We start from the raw sequence: 19125 nt of genomic DNA, 5'->3' as shown, positions 1-19125 counted from the left end.
TGTTGTTTATATTTTTGCTCTTCCTCAGATGCTTCTTTTTCCAAACAGGTCAAAGTTTCTTCATCTATATACTGTTTCTCACAAATTGGTTGTATTAAAGAACACACATTTTCATTTGAAGCTTCTGACACTTTTTTTCCTTTTTTTCTTGCAGAAGTATTTTTCTTTCCTCTAATTTCTCTCTTAATCGTCGTTTTGTACATCTTGTGTCTGGAAATTCTGGGCTTTTTGCATAATAGTAACAAATAATTCCTTTCTTATCCTCAATAGTCCACTTTATCATCTTTATGGCTCTTCTTTGACCTATCAGTTTTTGTGATTTTTTTTTTTGTGGACTTGCTACTTCCTTCTACAATGGGGGGGGGGGCATCCTCCTCCCCCTCCCCCTGGGCCTGGCCTGGCCCCATTGTAGGAATGTTTCCATATTTTGAGGATTCTACACTGTCATCTTTTCCAGTCATGGCACCAGTGTGCCTACCAGAACTGGGCACTTTTTTATCCTGGGTCTTGTGCACCCAGCTATCTTTTTTTTAACTTTTGACCTACTTCTGGCCATGATGTATGCTATACAAATATAGTCTATATATCTGTGTCGCTTTGGTGAGATTTTGTGATTTTGTGAAAACCGGGTCTACCTCATGAAGGTACTCACCAGGACTTGAGAATGAATTCAGTTTCAGCACTACTACTCTCCTTTGCTTGCTGACTTTTCATCTCCATTCTGACCCCAAATGAGATCCTTTTGATGCTTTGTAAGTTCTCTGCGAACCATGGCCTTTGCTGTAGCAGGCAACTGAGTAAATGTCAGGAAGATACTACCAGGACAGCTGAACTTTATTTGGTGTTAATCAGAATCTCTTTAATTGATGGCAAGTGTGTACCCAAGAAGACTGAAATGCTGTAATTAAATTAAAAGGTGCTTCAACAAAGTATTAGTTTAAGGGTGTGCACACTTGTGCAATCAGCTTATTGTACGTTTTTTATTTTGTATTTTTTTCCCCTAACAGATTTGTTTGTTTTCAATTGAATTGTATAGATTATAGGTCACATTAAAGGTGGGAAGAGGTTTTGAAATGATTTTTTGTAGTCTAATTTTATATATATATATATATATATATATATATATATATATATATATATATATAGGGTCTATATCACTTCGAAATGGCAGAAGTTTGAACACCGTATGTTCGAACTTCTAACCTCGAAGTGCAAAACTATCGAAGGCTTAGAACAGCAAATTTTTTTTTTCCCCCAGGGTAAAAAATCGCTGTTCAAAGAAACGTACAACACAAGCACACCAAAAAAAACCAGCAATCCACACACATACACTTAAAATCCTACATCTAATCCTACACTAAACTGTACATACACTACTATCTATCCACTTACCTTAACCCAAACCCTAAGGTCCGTCACTATCGCACACTCACCTGACCCCCGCCCTAACTCACTTATCCAGCCCTAAGGTATGTCACTATTGCACACCCACCTCACCCACGGCCTAACCTTAACTAACCTAACCCATGCCCTAGCCCTAACGTCCGCACAATCACACACTTACTTGAACCCGACCCGTAACTTTCCACCACAGAGCTGAAAATAGCGAAGCCACAGAAACGGCCCACCAAATTCTTTTCCTGGGAAAGAATTTGGTGTTCCGCGGCTTCGTGATCGGTTTTCGAACTTCGCAGTTCGAACGTATGTTGTTCGAACTGCTGAAGTTACGACAAACTGATAGGAACCCATGTATATATATATATATATATATGTGTGTGTGTGTGTGTGTGTATATGTGTGTATATTTGATATATAATATTACATATATATATATATATATATATATATATATATATATATATACATACATACATACACACACACACACACACACACACACACACACACACACACACACACACACACACACACGCGCGCGCGCGCGCACAGTGGATATAAAATGTTTACATACCCCTATTAAAACTAAAATGCCAGGTTTCTGTGATATAAAAAAATTAGACCACAATAAATCATTTGCCTGCTACAGCAAAAGCCATGGTTCGCAGAGAGCTTACAAAGCATCAAAGGAATCTCATTGTTGAAAGGTATCAGTCAGGAGAAGGGTACAAAAAAAATTTCCACAGCATTGGATATACCATTAAACACAGTGAAGATAGTCATCAAAAAGTGGAGAAAATATGGGACAATAGTGACGTTGCAAGGAACTGGACGTTCCTCCAAAACTGCTGAAAAGACAAGATGAAAACTGGGTCAGGGAGGCTGCCAAGAGACCTACAGCAACACTGAAGGAGCTGCAGGAATCTCTGGCAAGTACTGGTTGTGTACTACATGTGATAACAATCTCCCGTATTCTCCATATGTCTGGGCTATGGGGTATGGTTGGAAGAAGGAAGCCTTTTCTTACACAGAAAAACATCCAGGCCTGGCTAAAATTTGTAAAACAATACATCAAGTCTCCCAAAAGCATGTGGGAAAATGTGTTATGGCCTGAGGAGACCAAGGTTAATCTTTTTGGCCACAATTCTAAAAAGTACATTTGTTGAAAAAAACACTTTGCATTACTAAAAGAACACCATCCCCACGGTGAAGCATGGTGGTGGCAGTATCATGCTTTGGGGTTGCTTTTCTGCAGCTGGAACTGGAACTTTAGTCAAGGTGGAAGGAATTATGAAAAGTTCCAAATACCAGTCACTTTTGGCCCAAAACCTTCAGGCGTCTGCTAGAAAGCTGAAGATAAAGAAGACTTTCACCTTTCAGCCCGACAATGACCCTAAGCATACATCCAAATCAACAAAAGAATGGCTTCACCAGAAGAAAATTAAAGACTTGGAGTGGCCCAGCCAGAGCTGAGACCTAAATCCAATAGAAAATCTGTGGGGTGACCTGAAGAGGGCTGTGCACAAGAGATGCCCTCGCAGTCTGACAGATTTGGAGTATTTTTGCAAGGAAGAGTGGGCAAATATTGCCAAGTCAAGATGTGCCATGCTGATGGACTCCTACACAAAAAGACTGAATGCTGTAATTAAATCAAAAGGTTCTTCAACAAAGTATTAGTTTAAGGGTGTTTACACTTATGCAGCCAGCTTATTGTACGTTTTTTATTTTTTTGCCTAACAGATTTGCTTGTTTTTCAATTGAATTTTTACAGGTTATAGGTCACATTAAAGGTGGGAAAAGTTTTGAAATTATTTATTGTGGTCTCATTTTTTTTATATCACAAAAACATGGCATTTTAACACTGGTGTGTAAACTTTTTATATCTACTGTATGCGTGTGTGTGTGTGTGTGTGTGTGTGTGTGTGTGTGTGTGTGTGTGTGTGTGTGTGTGTGTGTGTATATATATATATATATATATATATACAGATATATATATATATATATATATATATATACACAGATAGATATATATATATATATATATATATATATATATATCTATATATATGATTTACTATGGTAAGTGGGTTTGGTCAAACCCACTTCAGTTGAAGTTCGGAGGCAGAACGACGACATTGTCAGAAGTACGAATCTCACCTCTATCTTGACCCATGTTAAAGCCTGTTTTGAGGTCGAAGACCAGTCGTATTTCGACAGTCATATTTTGACATTGTTGTTTTTGTGGATGTGGGTCGATGATCCCATCATTCGTTGGGGTCTGATTTGACCATACCATAGTAAGCCATATATATACATATATATATATATATATATATATATACATTTATAAAAATACGTATACATATATATATATATATATATATATATTTATAAAAATACGTATACATATATATATATATATATATATGTACACACACACACACACACATGGTTATGTATTGATCATTCTAAAGCTTGCTTAATCCACATATCCAGTCAGAATAAAAACTAATACACATCTCTTCTAAGCCTATCCTAAAAATGCATAAAGCTATAGAAACCCAAAACCTTGCTGTCAAGCATTGATGGGAGGAAGTTCACCCCACCATTCCCCATGACTGATTGATTTAAAAATTTATAAAAAAAAAAAAAAAAAAAAACTAGCACCAGCAAGAGTTTCATAGGTTCATAGGTGTGTGCTAGGCTAATGGCTCTGGAGCCTTTACAAGCCTAGCCCACAGGATTACCCTGACAAGCTTCTCCTAAGCCAGTCGCCAGTTCGCCTGTTCTCAGTGAGGCACTTTCGCTGCCCCTGACGCCCGCTACTTTAGAGTCACAGGCTGTTACCGACTCCCACGTGGAGTCGGCCATGCCGCTGGAAACTCAAGGTATTGGAGCCTCGGGTACTATTTCTTCAGATTGGTCTGGAGCCGCTGAGCAAGCACCGGTTTCTGAGGGTGTATTCAGACCTAAACATCTCGACATTAAACCGACTTCAGCTTCAAAGGCAAAGACTAAAACTCCTTCTAAAGCAAAGAAACAAACTCAAGAGCCACGTGGACAGGCCTCCATGCCCAAAAAACAGATGCTGAAAATGGCCGAAGACCTGATTTCCTTGATCAGGGGTTCCCATCCCCCTCCTGATAAGAGCCTTAGGCAAGAGACTGACTATGAATCTTCAGATCAGGTTTCTATTTCTTCTGATCAGGAATATTCTCTCCCCCCCCTATAAGGATTCTTATGCTGAAGAATCTATACCTTCACCTTCTCCTCCAGAGGACTATTCTTTTGGGGAAACCTTGCATACTACAGTACAGAGCCACCAATCTTTTCTCATCCCTTATTAAAGCAGTACCTCAGACGAGCCAAAATCTTAAGGCCTCCAAGGAGATCACCAATGCCTGCATGGGACCTCAACTATGTTTTGGAAAAACTTACCCTGCCTCCTTTTGAGTCAGCTGCTACTGCTGACATAAAGTTTTTATCTTTGAAAACAGCTCTGCTCCTAGCAATAACTTCTGCAAATGAGTTTCAGAGCTACAGGCACTCATGGCTGTGGAACCTTTTATCATTTTTTATAAAGACAGGGTCTCTCTGAGGACAAACCCAACATTTATGCCTAAGGTGGTGTCCAATGTGGCTCTTAACCAAACTATTCATCTGCCAACTTTTTATCCAAATCCACAGAACAAAGGGGAGAGAATTCTGCACTCTTTGGACGTACACAGACAGCTTAGATTCTACTTGGACAGAACCAAAGTTTTCAGAAAGACAGAACAATTACTAGTGGCATATGCTGCAGGATCACAGAGAAAGGCTATCTCAAAGCACACTATTTCAAAGTGGATAGGCCACTGCATTCGTTTCTGCTACTTACACTATGAAAAGCCAGTGCCTAAGGGCATTAGGCCACATTCAACCACAGCTGCAGCTACTTCAGCAGCCTTTCTCGGGGGAGTACCAACCAAGGACATTTTAGAGGCTGCTACTTGGAGTTCAGTGCATACCTTTACAAAGCACGATCATCTGCCACTCTACTCTAAATCCAGGGCAGGCTTTGCCACTGCAGTTCTGCAGGGCCTCATAGCCGCTGCTAATGCTGTTTAGCTCCAGCCTCCCAACCATAGCTTTGGGACTCTACCCAAATGTAATGACTGCAACAGTGAAACACGAAGAACATAGTGCAGTTGTGTACACTTACCATAAATGTAGATGTTCAAGTGTATTAACTGTTGCAATCCAGGTTGCCCACCCGCCCATCCCCCTTTCTTCTCATGGAACCTATCTTTCCTTCTCTGATTTATACAACCTATGTGGTGTATTTGCTTGTAGATGAAGGTAAAGTTTATATTGGTGCATGTATTTATATATTTATAAATTTTGGCTACCCTTTTAGGGGGCACCTGGCATCTGGGGCAAGAAAAACTAAAGAAAATGGCGTCAGCCGCAACCTATCTTTCCTTCTCTGATTTATACAACCTATGTGGTGTATTTGCTTGTAGATGAAGGTAAAGTTTATATTGGTGCATGTATTTATATATTTATAAATTATGGCTACCCTTTTAGGGGGCACCTGGCATCTGGGGCAAGAAAAACTAAAGAAAATGGCGTCGGCCACATCTTTTATAGCCCTGACGACCTGACGTCAGGGAAGGGGCAACAGCAGCCAATGCAGGACCCAGGAATTTTGGAATTCAGGCTGACTGAGGGCAACCTGTCAGCAGGATTACCCAAATGTAATGACTGCAACAGTGAATACACTCTAACATCTACATTTATGGTAAGTGTACACAACTGTACTTTTCAGATTGTTGTTCGCATTTCTGACGCTTTGCTAATTTATGATCTGATCTTTTGTGAGCAGATCACAAATGGTTCAATGTATTTTTTCAGAGAGGGAAATATGCAGGTGTCTGTTCTCGTGCATGCGTATATATGTATATGTATATCTTTATAAAACAGGCATCCGGAAGGTAAAAACTTCATTAGTCAAACCTCAAAACATTGACATAGTGTTGATTCTGTAAAAGATCAAATAAACAAATGGAAATGGAAGAGTTCTTCAGAGTCCGGTTATCTTGCAGCGAAGTTTCTTACTAGTTTATTAATCATGTCATTAAACTACAACTCATACACTTTGGTAGGTAGTTTGACTACTGTCAAATGATGCAGTAGTTCTTTTCACAGCTGTCAAAACAGCTCTCAGACAGCAGTTTTATTTAATAGCTCATTGATACCCAGAAAACTATTAAATAAAACAGCTATCAGGCAGCAGTTTTATTTAATAGTTTTCTGGGTATCAACGAAGTAGTAAGAAACTGTCAGAACATACAAGTACAGCATTTCACAGTTGTTAAAAAACAAAACAAAAAAAAACAACACAACATTACCTGAGAATTTCAGTGCTCTCAAAGAATGCTTAAATTAAATCCAAGTTTGTTTTCTTTTGTATTCATTACTGCTGTGCTGCTTTATAGGCATTGCAGTGTCACAACTACTGTAGAACCTTCCTCAGTGTCATTGCACTAGTCCGGGACAGTTTGTGTGGAATGGTGTTAGACCTCACAGCACTCCTGAGCAGTCGAGTATTTATTTTCCATTGTTCCCTCTGTGTGCATGAGTGCGTGTGTGCATGTAATAGGGTTATGTTAAAGTAAACTTCAAATTCCATTCTAGTGTATAAGACATGCTAAAGAATGGAATTATCACAGTAAGACGCCTTGAAAACTTTGTGTTTTTTATAAGGAGGCCAAGTGTGGACTACATTCCCCTGTCCCGCCCTTCACATAAATGTACTAACTCCAAGATCATACAACACTGGAGAAAACAGAAAATTCCCTTATGTTTGGCATTTAATGATCTCTGACTAATGCCGGACTTCCTTCAACTTTTTGTCACTGCATTTTGTTCAATCACTTTAATTTGGAAGAAATGTCTTTGACAACAGTTCACTTAAATGAGCTGTGGACGGTCCGTTATTTCAAGAACCCAAGATGACCAAAAAAGAAGAAAAAAAAACGATTGAGGAAGGAAACAAAACATTTCCTTCTCCAATCACTAACCACTGAACCTTTTCACTAAATATAGCCAAAATTTATCTCTGTAGTGGTAGTGTTCAGGAAAGTGTTTTTGTAAGGTAAGGTGCTGAGTTAGAGTTAGTAGAAATTAGGTAGGGAGGGCTTAAATTTTCTTTGCAAGCAAGCAACAAGTATCACACCAGTAATTTAGAGGAGCCATCTCCTTGATGTTAAAAGATAATGCAAATTGAAAAAAAAAATCAGATTTCCCACAAAAGTTTCACTGGTGTTGCTGTCTAGCTGCATGAGCCAGTAACATGTACATGCATACAGTTTGGAAAATGTGAATGGGGTTCCATAAGAGGCAGGAATGTCCCTTTAGATTAATGTACTGAAACACTCCAAAGCTACTGTGAAATATCCTGTAAAAAAAAACTGTGGTATCTGAGCCTGAAAGCGGCTTGATTGTCATTTGCTTCGGGCTGAAATGTAGACATCTTTCCCCCAATTCTTCACACTTCTGCTTTTTGTCAGTGTTATACCATGAGTATAAGCTTTTGACTAAATCTTGGATTCAAGAGTAGCATGATTATTACTTGAAGCCCTCTTAATCTGTTACAGTAATGTGAGTGATTTACAGCTCCTTAATGAGCATTTGATTCATGCTGAAAGCATACAATTTCATGCATGTCAGTGCACGCCAAAGGTGTATGTGGATTGCAAATATCGGTCTGCTCAAAATAAAATTCTCCACAAAACCATGCTAATTTTGGCCCTAGTTTATCATCTCGCCTCTTCTTATATGTATTAGTTCCATGTTTCTTAATTTTTCCAAACATTCAGTCCTTTCTTGTTCCTCCAGTAAGTGACTTTGATGCCCTTAAAGAAAGTTGCAGCTGACGTGATTGTGTTATTTAGACAGTAAAATGTGGCATTGTTTCATCAACTGCTAAATGCAGAATTTCTGATCATGACATAATGCCTTCCAAGTATATGCATGCTCACAAAGCTGCATGTGAATGTGCATGTTATATTTTTAAAAAGAAAACATTTTTACTTTTTTTTTTTTTTTATTTAACATAGATGAAAAACTAAGATTTGCAAATGGCATATGTTACAACTTTGTTCTACTGTGTTATAACAAAATGATGTCATCTCTTTAAAATGTGGCTTTTAGCATCAAACAGTGAAACATAGGATTTTGTGACCGTTATGTTCAAAATGTTTATGGTGATAGGAGTCTCACAAGTTAGTAAGTATCATATTCATAGTTTCAGTTTAGCCCTTGTATATAGTAGCAGAGTTGCATTTAGTATAGCTTACTGTTGTGAAGTTCGTCTGTCACATATTTGTAAACTGTTAGGTTTGGTTAAGTTGTACTAGTTAACTATAGACTGGAACAAGTTTGATGTAGATAAAAGTAAAGGGTTAAGCATGTCCAAAGGGAGGAGTATAGCCTAGATATTAGAAAGGAGTTAAGCACGCAGTTTCTAGTTAAGTTAATTTGGGTAGTGCTTTCACAGAATTCTGCCTGTACATTATCATAATCATCACTAACCCCTCTGTTTGTTTCTTTAAATCGAGTGGACCAATGCTTCCACCACAAGCATAGGTCTTTTCTCCTTTTTGAAAATTTTTTATTGTTTTTCCCATAAATTTATAATAATTTAAGAATTCATCAAGCATTTTCAAATTGGGTATACCATGTACAGCAGCTAAGTGTTGATGATAACCATTTTAAACAAAAATAAATAATATAATAATAAATGCATAAAATATTTGCATATTTACAGTGATGCCTAAGACCAAGCTCAAGTTCCCTTATGTGTGACCTTAAGTGTATTATTGTAAACGGAAAGAGGTTACTTCAACCATTTTCATATTTTCTATTAACTGTTGAACTTTTAGTCATGGATTATGATATGTGGTCCTCTGAGAGGATTAGTTTCAGTCTTCATTACTCCTTCCATAAGTTGCAAAATAAATAGAGGAGAAACACTTCTTCCAGCCCGTTTTTGTTGTTGATTTTCTATGCAATGGTTACAGTAGTCCAGAGTACATAATATTGATCCCTGTTAATTCCTGTAGGTATAAGAGCACTGAACAGAACTAAGCAACCATGTACAGCAAAATTTGTGTGACCAAAAACCTTGCAGAAAGTGCTTTTATTCTGACTCCACTTTTAATGGGTATTTAACCTGTTGGGTCATTCTGATAACTAGAAACAAATAAATTAGAAGGTAGTAAACATGTCACCAGTCTGTTTTTTCTGACCCTTGGTTATTGTATATTTACATGTTGTTTGATTGCCATTCAGCTACATTTCAAATTAAAAACATTTTGACACATTTTTACCAAGACATTGTCAACAATTGATTTTCCCAGGTGACACCTTTAATGCTTAGTAAGTTCAAACTGGAAATAAAGTGGATTAGTAAATTGGCCAAGGCAGGAAGAGCTTTAGTGTAAAAGAATGGAATTTATAATTAATGTTACCATTTGTGCAGACACATTTTAGATAAAGTTGACAGTGTAGATTGATTGTGTGTGGTGAAGCACTTCATAGAAGATGTTTGCAAACGCCTCCTCACTGTCTCATCATATGCTACATATGTTACTAAGTTGGTCTTCATGGCTACTCATACTAGGGTCATAGCAGAGTGTAAGCATTGACAGAGCTGGAGATTCCAATATGGTTGTTCATTTATTGCTAGTTTGGTAACATTCTGTATGTATATATGTTACTCCAACCTTCATTATGTCTGCCATCCAAGAACTTATCATATTTGACCTGATGGACCTCAAACGTTTAATCCATGCTTAGTGTGTGTGAGTTCTTCTTTTTTCACCTAGACATAAATCATGATCCCTTACTCATTGTTTTGTTCTCTAATTCTGTGATCTGTTGGATCACTTCTATATAACCATGCCGCTAATTTTAGCAAGTGTCGCCTACATGCACAAGTCTTGGACTGTTAAGGCCAATCTTCCACAACTCGGGAGTAATTCTCTCCTTAAGGACCACTATAAAACAGATGTATAGTCAAAAGAAAGGTGGTAGGATCCCCATCAGTGGTTGGTGTGCTGCATTCAAATACACTGTAAGGAGTGTATTAATTAGGAATGATGTGGAAGTAAACCAGAAAAAATGTTAAGTGATCTAGATGATCAGGCTTTTGACAAGCTCGTTGGAGAACCTGAATTACAAAACAAACAGTGGATCTCAACCACCAAAATATTAAAGTTTAAATTTTAAGCATACAACGAGCAAAGGTTTCAGGATACTTCTCTTCCTCAGTGCTTAAATACAAAAAATGCAGTTCACTATTTTATATTCATCACACGATTAAAAAAAAAAAACGTTGATACAAAAAGTTCATTCACTCTATTAAAGTGATAGCAGTATCTCCGTTAATTCGAATTACCTTCACCATTCAAATTCATCGTAATACAACTGTCAGATACAACTCAGTAATTAAAAAATATTTACATGCTTATAAAAAAGATATGCATATATATATATATACATACATATATATATATATATATATATATATATATATATATATATATACATATATATATATATATATATATATATATGTATATAAAATTAGAAATATTAACAATAAAAAAAATATTCATTAAATGTTCCTCAACCCAATTTTCAACTTAATTTGTCTAGATTTTAATATAGGTGTCAGGCTGACTGAAGCATTTAAACCTGGTTCCCGGTCAGCCTTTTGAATTTTTTTTTTTTTTTTTTTTTTTAAATGTGATGAATATAAAATACAGTAGAGAGTCAATTATCCGAACTAATCAGGACCTAGGGTAGTTCAGTTAATCAAACATATAATTAAACCGGATAAAAACACACACATATGCACATTTAATATTGTTAAACACTTAAAAGTTTAATTTCTACAAGCTGAAATTCCAGGAATTGTTCCAACGAAGTGTTATTTCAGGTCCTTATCACGATTCCATTATAAGTTTGTTAAAAAATAAATAAATGCATGTAAATAAATTTAAAATGTATCTTGAGTAGCTTGCACTTAATACAAAAAGAAATGGCTTAACTAAAATTAAATGCTATGATGACACTGTATTTGGGTCTAAAATGCAAAACTGCATGAAATGTTTCCAGTGTGCGTGCGTACATAGCCCAAGTTACAGGACAGCCAGATGCAGGTAAGAAAACATTATGCACCACCAGCTCCCACAGCTGGTGTCTCCCTGCAGCTCTGCTGATAAGGGAAAATCTGGGCACTGCTGAATTATACCTCTCAGCCTTAATATATCCACAGCATTGAACACAACATAACCTCTCATTATGTGGAACAAAAGGGTGAAATGTGGAACACTTACTAACAACTTCAGGTAGGAAGCTCAACATACCTCTCAACTCTTCAGATTTTCACAGAATGCCCAGATTGTTCTCATATAATTTGTGGTTTTCTGGAAAGTCATTAAGAATTGAAGTTACTAAATTATGCTAGATTTTGAGTCTCAGACTTCATACCCTTTAGAAAACACATACAGACCTGAATCATGAGAGCAGCAAGAATGTGCACACACTGTAGATCTTTGATTAATTAATCCATACAGTTATGCAGATATTCCTTTGCCTGATTCTGTTTGAAAATTCTTTTCCGATTTTGCACTTTTTTTTATAACTGACCTGGCAACACTGTCTGAAGTTTGCAAAAGACATTTTGTCGCATACACTTACTTGTTGGATGTTTTCCATGAAGTGGAAGCAGCAACAAAAGTTAAATTCCATGCAGTAGGAAAGAAACCCGTCCAGATGCAACTCCTAGGAAAGTGTAGTAAATTGCATTTTTTGTATTTAAGCATTGAGGAAGGGAAGTATCTTGAAAGCGTTGCTCATTGTATGTTTGTTAAAATTTTAACTTTATACTGTTTTGGTGGTTGAGAACCCTTTGTTGTTTAAAGTGCTTTACCGTTTATTTCATTTGTTCAGCATTATCCTTTGAGAAAGTGTCACGCAGAGAACCTGAATTCCCAGTGTAAAAAATACAGAAACAAGTTTACTCCTATTAAATGTGGTTAACCTTTCAGCTCATGTTTCTAAAATGTCCACTCTGTTCTTTGAAAGAAAGTTTAAGCTAGAATCCTGAAGGTGAATAAGGCCAAGTCCTAAATCCATTTGGATTTTTAAACTGCGTAGAAGGCTAGACCTGTTTGTAGGGAGTGAAAGTATTTTCTTCTTTAAATTAATTATATCAGTGTGCACTTTAGGTTCATTTTAGTTTGTTTTTTTATAATGCACATGCCTTGTACTATATGCTTAGCATTTTGTGTCCAGTGTCCATAAAAATCTTAAACCTTAGTAAATTATTATAATAAAATTTTAGGTTAGCAAGTAGCTGAAAGTGAGCTTTTTGAGGTTGTAGGTTATGCGAGTGCTTCCTTTCATGACATGCGAAAGCTATTATCAGGACCTTTTTAAAATACACCTTTGGAAAATAAGGTGCAGGTTTAGTCTTGGGAAGCGGTGAGTATATGTCAAATCTCCTTATTGGTTAAGGAATATGACCATTGTTTGCCTCTGAAGATTAATTTATATTGCTCCATGTGGATGTGCATCCACTGAATTGATGGGCTTTGTTCTAGTTTTCTGAAAGCTTCACATACTGATCAGTGCACAGAGCGAATTGTAGTTGCTCTCTTGATTATGTCTGTGTACTTTACAAGGGTGTGCAAAATGTCTAAAGTTTTGTTTATTTTTCAGTTTTAAATCATTGAATGTAGAACATTGATATATCCGTAGTATGAGCTGGAGGAAGACCTTGAAATGGGAACCATGAAGACCTTGAAATGGGAACCATGATGCTTTGTAGTATTTATTTTCACTCATTATATGTGAAGAGCCTTTTGATCATCATAGTGATATATTTTTACAAGAAAAAAACATTGATGTTTGGAATTGGTGTCTTTCTTGTGTCTTACAGCTAGTGGGGGATGGCAGGAGCCCGAGAATCCACATTCACAGAGGGTGAGTTATTTATTTATTTTTCTTAGTTTGGTACTTGAAACAATCTCAGATTGTGTTCAAATACTTTAAATGTTTAAATGTCTTAACATGGTAACTTGAGGAACCTAATAGAAGTTGAGTTGTACATTCATGTCATATTTTCTTTTGTTTTTTGGTTCTGTGTATGTAGCCGGTTTAAAGTTTTCTTGTATGGTGTACATGTATATTGTAACTTTGCGGGGCGGAGCTGTGCTGAATTTCTAAAAAGCTTGCTTGGCCTACACTGGTATTGGTTAATGGAATGAGGATAAAAGACTGACTGAAGGAAATGCAGCATACTTGAACTGTTGTAGGCAGCTAGCAAGATTTAAACACTGCATTAACAGACTCATTAAAGAAGCTCAAAAAGAAGTGCTTGAAATTCTTTAAAGCTGGAATTATTCAGCACAAGAGGTGAAAGAACTGCACAGGGTAATGCTTGCATATGTGACTGAAGCTTTCCCTCCACTAAGGGAGGGATTTAAGCAAGAAAATTTCTATATGCTACCTGTGTGTGTAGAATGAAACTTGCCAGTAGCTTGAGGCACTTAGAATGTTATGTTAAGTCTTCATGATCAATGATACATACCTGTTTCAGAGTAAAGTTAATATAAATTAATATATCCTTCCATTTCACTGCTGCATTTTTCAGTACAGTAGGGATCCCCTGCCAAGGATAGCCCGATGTCCAGCCGATATACCATAGCCTTTTTGTTGCTGTAAGGTACGCCATATGTTATATGTATGCTCCTTGCATAAAGGTGACATTCGGGTGTTCCATCATCAGAACTGCTTTGCCACCACTCTGAATGGCATCTTTTGATCGTCTGTCTTGAATGCCTGTTTCATTGCTGGTTCACCAAGTCATTACAGATAAGTACCCCATTGGGGTTTTTGTTTGTGTGATATCTTTCACTATATTGTTGTCATCCAAGAAGGGCAAATGCCAGTGTGGAAGACAGAGTCCTCATAAAGACCATCATGGACAGTGTCTGTTTTGCCTTGGCACTTTGCATGACTATACATCCTTTTCTATCTGTCAGGCCTTTTTTCCCAAACCCCTTCATAGAAGTCTTTATTTTTGGCACTTTATCTTGAGAGTCAACATCTTTTCTTGCTAAAGACATGATGGAGGGAACTTCCTGCTCAGAGGGGCACCAACAGTGTGGGAAGAAGAAGGCCGGAATCTTCTGCTGTTCAGCCTCCACTGGATGTTTCTTCCACGAAGAGTGGTAGCTCGGAGGTTCACCTAGCTTTAGCATTGGATTCTTCTGCCATGACTGGGTTGGAAGTTGGCAGGGATCCGACCTTACGCACGTCCGAGGAGGCATTGCAAACATCTGCTTTGAACATTCAGGGGGAACCATGGCTGATTATTTCCAAGGGGCCTAAATTTTAGTCTAAGAAGTCCCTAACGCAATTATTGAATGCTGTCTGGGGTTAGAGCCTTTCAGATTTTTTAAGCCGGACGTTCCCATAAAGAAAAAGCAGAAGACTAAACATATTTCCTCATCTCCTAAGGATCCACAGAGTGAGTGGCAGTCCTTCACTCAGGGGTTGTTTAGTGCTTTGAGGCTCTAAAACCTTCTCAGGGAGTTTCTGTTCCAGCCTCAATAGTTCTCTACCCCCTTTTAAGAGACCTAGAGAACAGGATCCCTCTGAGGAGGAGGCAGATTCAGATGAGGAATCCCTTGCTTACTCCTCTCAGATTCCCTCTTTTTTGAACTATGGATCAGAGGAAGAGGAATCTACCAGTCCTGATACTCCCTTTGAAGAGATTTTTGTGGATATTATCTCTAGGATGATGGAGTTCTTTAAATGGGACTGTGCTCAAGTTTCTGAGATACAAAAAAGGTATTATGAGCTACTGCAGGTGGATTCTGCCAGACCTTCTGCTGTCTGTCCTATTTTGATTGCTTTGTTGGACTTCAGTGCATACATTTACAAAGCAGTACAAGCTGGATGTAATTTCCAGAGCTATAGCTGGTTTTGCTAGGTCACCCTTCATGGCTTCCTAGAAGGTTCTGCTGGTCCTTCCTCCTCCCTTTCTTCTTCCTGAGCTTTGGCACTCACATTAGTGTAATGAATACTACAGCAGTGAAATGGAAGGACGTAGTACAGTTGTTTAAAATCTTACCATAGCGATAGATGTCCTTCTTTTCACTATTGCAGTATTCCTCCTTCCACCCCCTGGTCCATTTCTCTTCTGGGTGTATTGATTGCCTCTCCTTGGACTGGTGTTCCTATTTGGGGCTCTGAGTTTGGAGGATGGTATGTCCAGACATCGCCTTTGTCATTTACTATGCGAGGAGCATATATGTGATGTACGGCATACCATAAAGCAGCATAAAGGCTTTCGTATACAGGACAGATGTTGGTCCGCCATTGGCAGGGGATCCCTAATGTAATGAATACCGCAACAGTGAAGAGAAGGACATCTGCCATTATGGTAAAAGTTTACAGAACTGTACTTTATACTTTGATGTTTAATTTCTACAGGCTTTGTAAGTGCTTCATAGACTTGTTTGTTCAGTTATTTGCTATTCCCTAGAGGGCTTAGAAATCATATAAGTACTCTATTTATTTACCTTTAGTGTCCCTTCTTACCTCATGTAGTAACAGGCCGTGAACTGGCTAGACATGGCATGTGTGTGTGAGAGGGAGGGAAGTGATAATGCATGTAAACTGGCATTATAACTCACTTCTAGGTGAGATTTGTATTTTTTGCACAGTTTTAAGATCGTGCTTTGTTATTGCAGTTAGTCCTCTAATGAGGTAGTTGTCACATAAGAGTTCTGAGGGTTGGAAAGTTTTTTTTATATTAAATCTGCACAGTGTGTAACTTTTAATTAAAAATGCAAAAATAAAGGTTTACCATCACTTCTGACTTTCTCAGTGGGTACAGAAACCACCTGCCATCCACAGTAAATGTATTAGTAGACTGGAAACTTGACTAGAAGGCAACTGTTGTGAAGGATACAGGTCGCTAATGATGAAAAGTACTCCATGACGTACTGTGAATATCACGTGGAAACTACAAGTGCACATTAGAGAAACTATATAAGAGTTATAATTACACAGGCTTAGGCATGATTGCACAACTGTGTTGAAACGTGGTGTTGATAGGAGGAGATTACGTGATGAGCAAAAGTACTTAAAATAAAGAGTACAAGATATGTGGGGGACTGGGGGAAAGAGATGGGGAATGGGTGTGATAGAGTGAAAGGTAGGATTTCAGATGTTAAGAAAAGAGGGTATTGTCCATAGCTTATAAACCAATCAGGTCCTCACTTAAGGCCATGTGAGAGCTGGCTGATGGAATTTGACACAGTGGGTATATAATTGGATCTTGTAAAGTACATAAATGCCACATGTTGCTATAGGTATTGAATGAGTTTAAGCCTGAAAGACTATGGTTTTAAATTAGACTGGTGACTGAGAGAGAGAGAGGTGAAAGCCCTATCAGCAGGTTGTAAGAAATTTCTAGGTAAGTAGATATTGATGGCTACATTTATAGTAGACCTAAGTTGACTTTGTTTGTCTGTCACCTTGACATGTTTCACCACAGAAAAAGGGTTTACTTTAGTATGGTCGAATCGGACCCCATTTAATGATGGGATTGTCAACCCACGTTCACGAAAACAATGTTGAATTCCAAAGGTTTGACTGAACCCACTTCGACCTTACTATAGTAAACCCAGAAAAAGAGTTTGGTATCCAGATGCATCTGTAGCGGAACTAACAGTGTAGTCATATGAGATCATGGCACTGATTTTGGAGAAAACAGACTTGGTATTTGGTAATACAAAAGGCTGCCAGTTTGAGTCACAGAAAAGGCTACCCGATGAACACAACTTGCAGAGTGAATGCTGATCCTATCCCGTAGGTGAGCTGTTGATAGATTGGAGGAGTGGTTGCCTGTGGATGCAAGGAATACAGAGGCTGCAGGTGGCCAGAGAGGAATATATGTGGGAAGTGGAACAGAAGGTGCTGCAATTTGGTGGTTGGAATAATTTTTTGAGGAGCCTGTTGGATAAAGAAGCTGGAGGTCTTTTTTGGAAGCTGACCTACTACTTTCAGGTTCTATCTGGAATTTAGCATGGGAGAAGGTGAAGCAGATTAATTAGAAAGACAGCTGTATACAAGGCATGTGAAATCTTTCTAAGATGGCCTTATATCAGGCACTAAAAGTTGATTTTCTGTTTTACAGGTGAGATTAGACTCTTATCAAATCTTCTGTGGGAAAGTTATTGTTAAAATTTCTCAAGCGTTATGCTATGTGATATTTATGCTGTTTTTTTGCCTTTGTACAGCTGTTTATAAAAAGTTGATATTTTACGTACTATGCTTATGGCCAGATTAATTCTTTTTTTTTTTTTTCATTATTACATAAAGCAAGAGGTTCTCCCATTCGATTCTCGGCTGGAGTGCGGGGAGTGCCTTGTGTGTGGAGTCTGCATGTCCTCCCCGTGGTTGGGTGGGCATTCGAAAGACATGCGTAAATGGGCGTGCCTTCGTTGAAGGTTGAACGTCGAGCTGGCACCTCGGTGTTCATGAAAATCTACTGCCAATCATTAGCGGACCGGAGTTCTGCTGTGGCGACACCCTAACTGGGAAAAGCTGAAAGACAACAACAATATAAAGTTCTTTATGTCCGTTTTTGTACCCTACTTGGCTCCTTCTTTGAAACTAGGCTTTCTCGTACTCACTTAAGGTCATATGCCATCCTTCATATTCTATCGCATTCTTTAGAATGCTTAAAAAATATTGTGTGACTGAGTATCATTGTTAGGAAAAATCGTTCCACTGAACGCCATGTCCCTACCCACTTTTTAGCAATTTATATTTTCTTTGAGTAACCACCTTAAATAGAATACAGTTTGTGGTTTGCAGTGTTATCAACTAACTGCAGTCTACATTATTTGAGAACTGTAGCTCTGAACATTTTTAAATTATCCGTATGTATGTATTGTAGTTTATTACGAAACTGTAGTAAGCATGGGTTTGTAGCTGGGGGTGTGTTAATTATGACGTTTCTGAAGGTTATCTGTGTAGGGAGAGAGGGTATATTAGTTTGGGCATAGTTACTCTCTACCTCTGTCTGTCAGAGACATGGAGGTAACATCTGGGGTGAATTTCCAATTTCCCATCCAGTGGACAAAGTTGCACCTAAATACGCTTAGGGATGGACTCTGCTTCACATGGATGGGGAGCCTATTCCAGAGCATGGGGATCCTCTGAGACACGTATGTCTTGCCAACATGTTCTGTTTATGTTGCAAATAAAATGTAAATTTTTGGATCTAGTGGGTCTGGTACTCTTTGTTTTGTCGATTTCCAAAAGCTCCATCAGAACTGGATCCAAGGATGCCTTGTATGACAGGCACAGATCACATCTCAGTAACCTGTAGGAGATTTGAGTATAGCAATAGGGCTTTAATCTGATCTTTTAGGACAATGTGTTTATACCCTGGATACTCCTGGTAAAGAACCATTATGGGCATTCCAACTGTTGCATTTGTCTGGTCTTGTACATGCCAGAGACGTTGTACTCAATGATGGGCCTGATAAATGGCCAGATAAAGTGGCACTATAACTTCCTTGGAACCTGGATGCCATGCCCTTACTTATAAGTTGGGATAAAGAAATATTTTCTTACTACCTCCGAAACATG

At 38.0% G+C, this 19125-nt stretch overlaps 1 protein-coding gene across 2 annotated transcripts in view; it reads left to right on the top strand.

Moving 5' to 3' along the window:
• Positions 1 to 19125, top strand: part of DCTN4 (dynactin subunit 4) — a 778985-nt gene that overhangs the window by 149648 nt on the left and 610212 nt on the right. For both annotated transcript variants that reach the window (XM_044069397.1, XM_044069396.1), the window contains exon 4: positions 13391 to 13434. In XM_044069397.1, coding sequence (XP_043925332.1) covers positions 13391 to 13434 — 44 coding nt within the window. The remainder of the gene's footprint in view (positions 1 to 13390; positions 13435 to 19125) is intronic.

This window comes from Protopterus annectens, chromosome 4.part0, assembly GCF_019279795.1.
Source record: "Protopterus annectens isolate FY-2018-M chromosome 4.part0, PAN1.0, whole genome shotgun sequence".
NCBI classification, from domain to species: domain Eukaryota; kingdom Metazoa; phylum Chordata; order Ceratodontiformes; family Protopteridae; genus Protopterus; species Protopterus annectens.
Note: the sequence above shows the minus strand (reverse complement) of the source record. Positions and strands in the feature narration are given on the sequence as shown.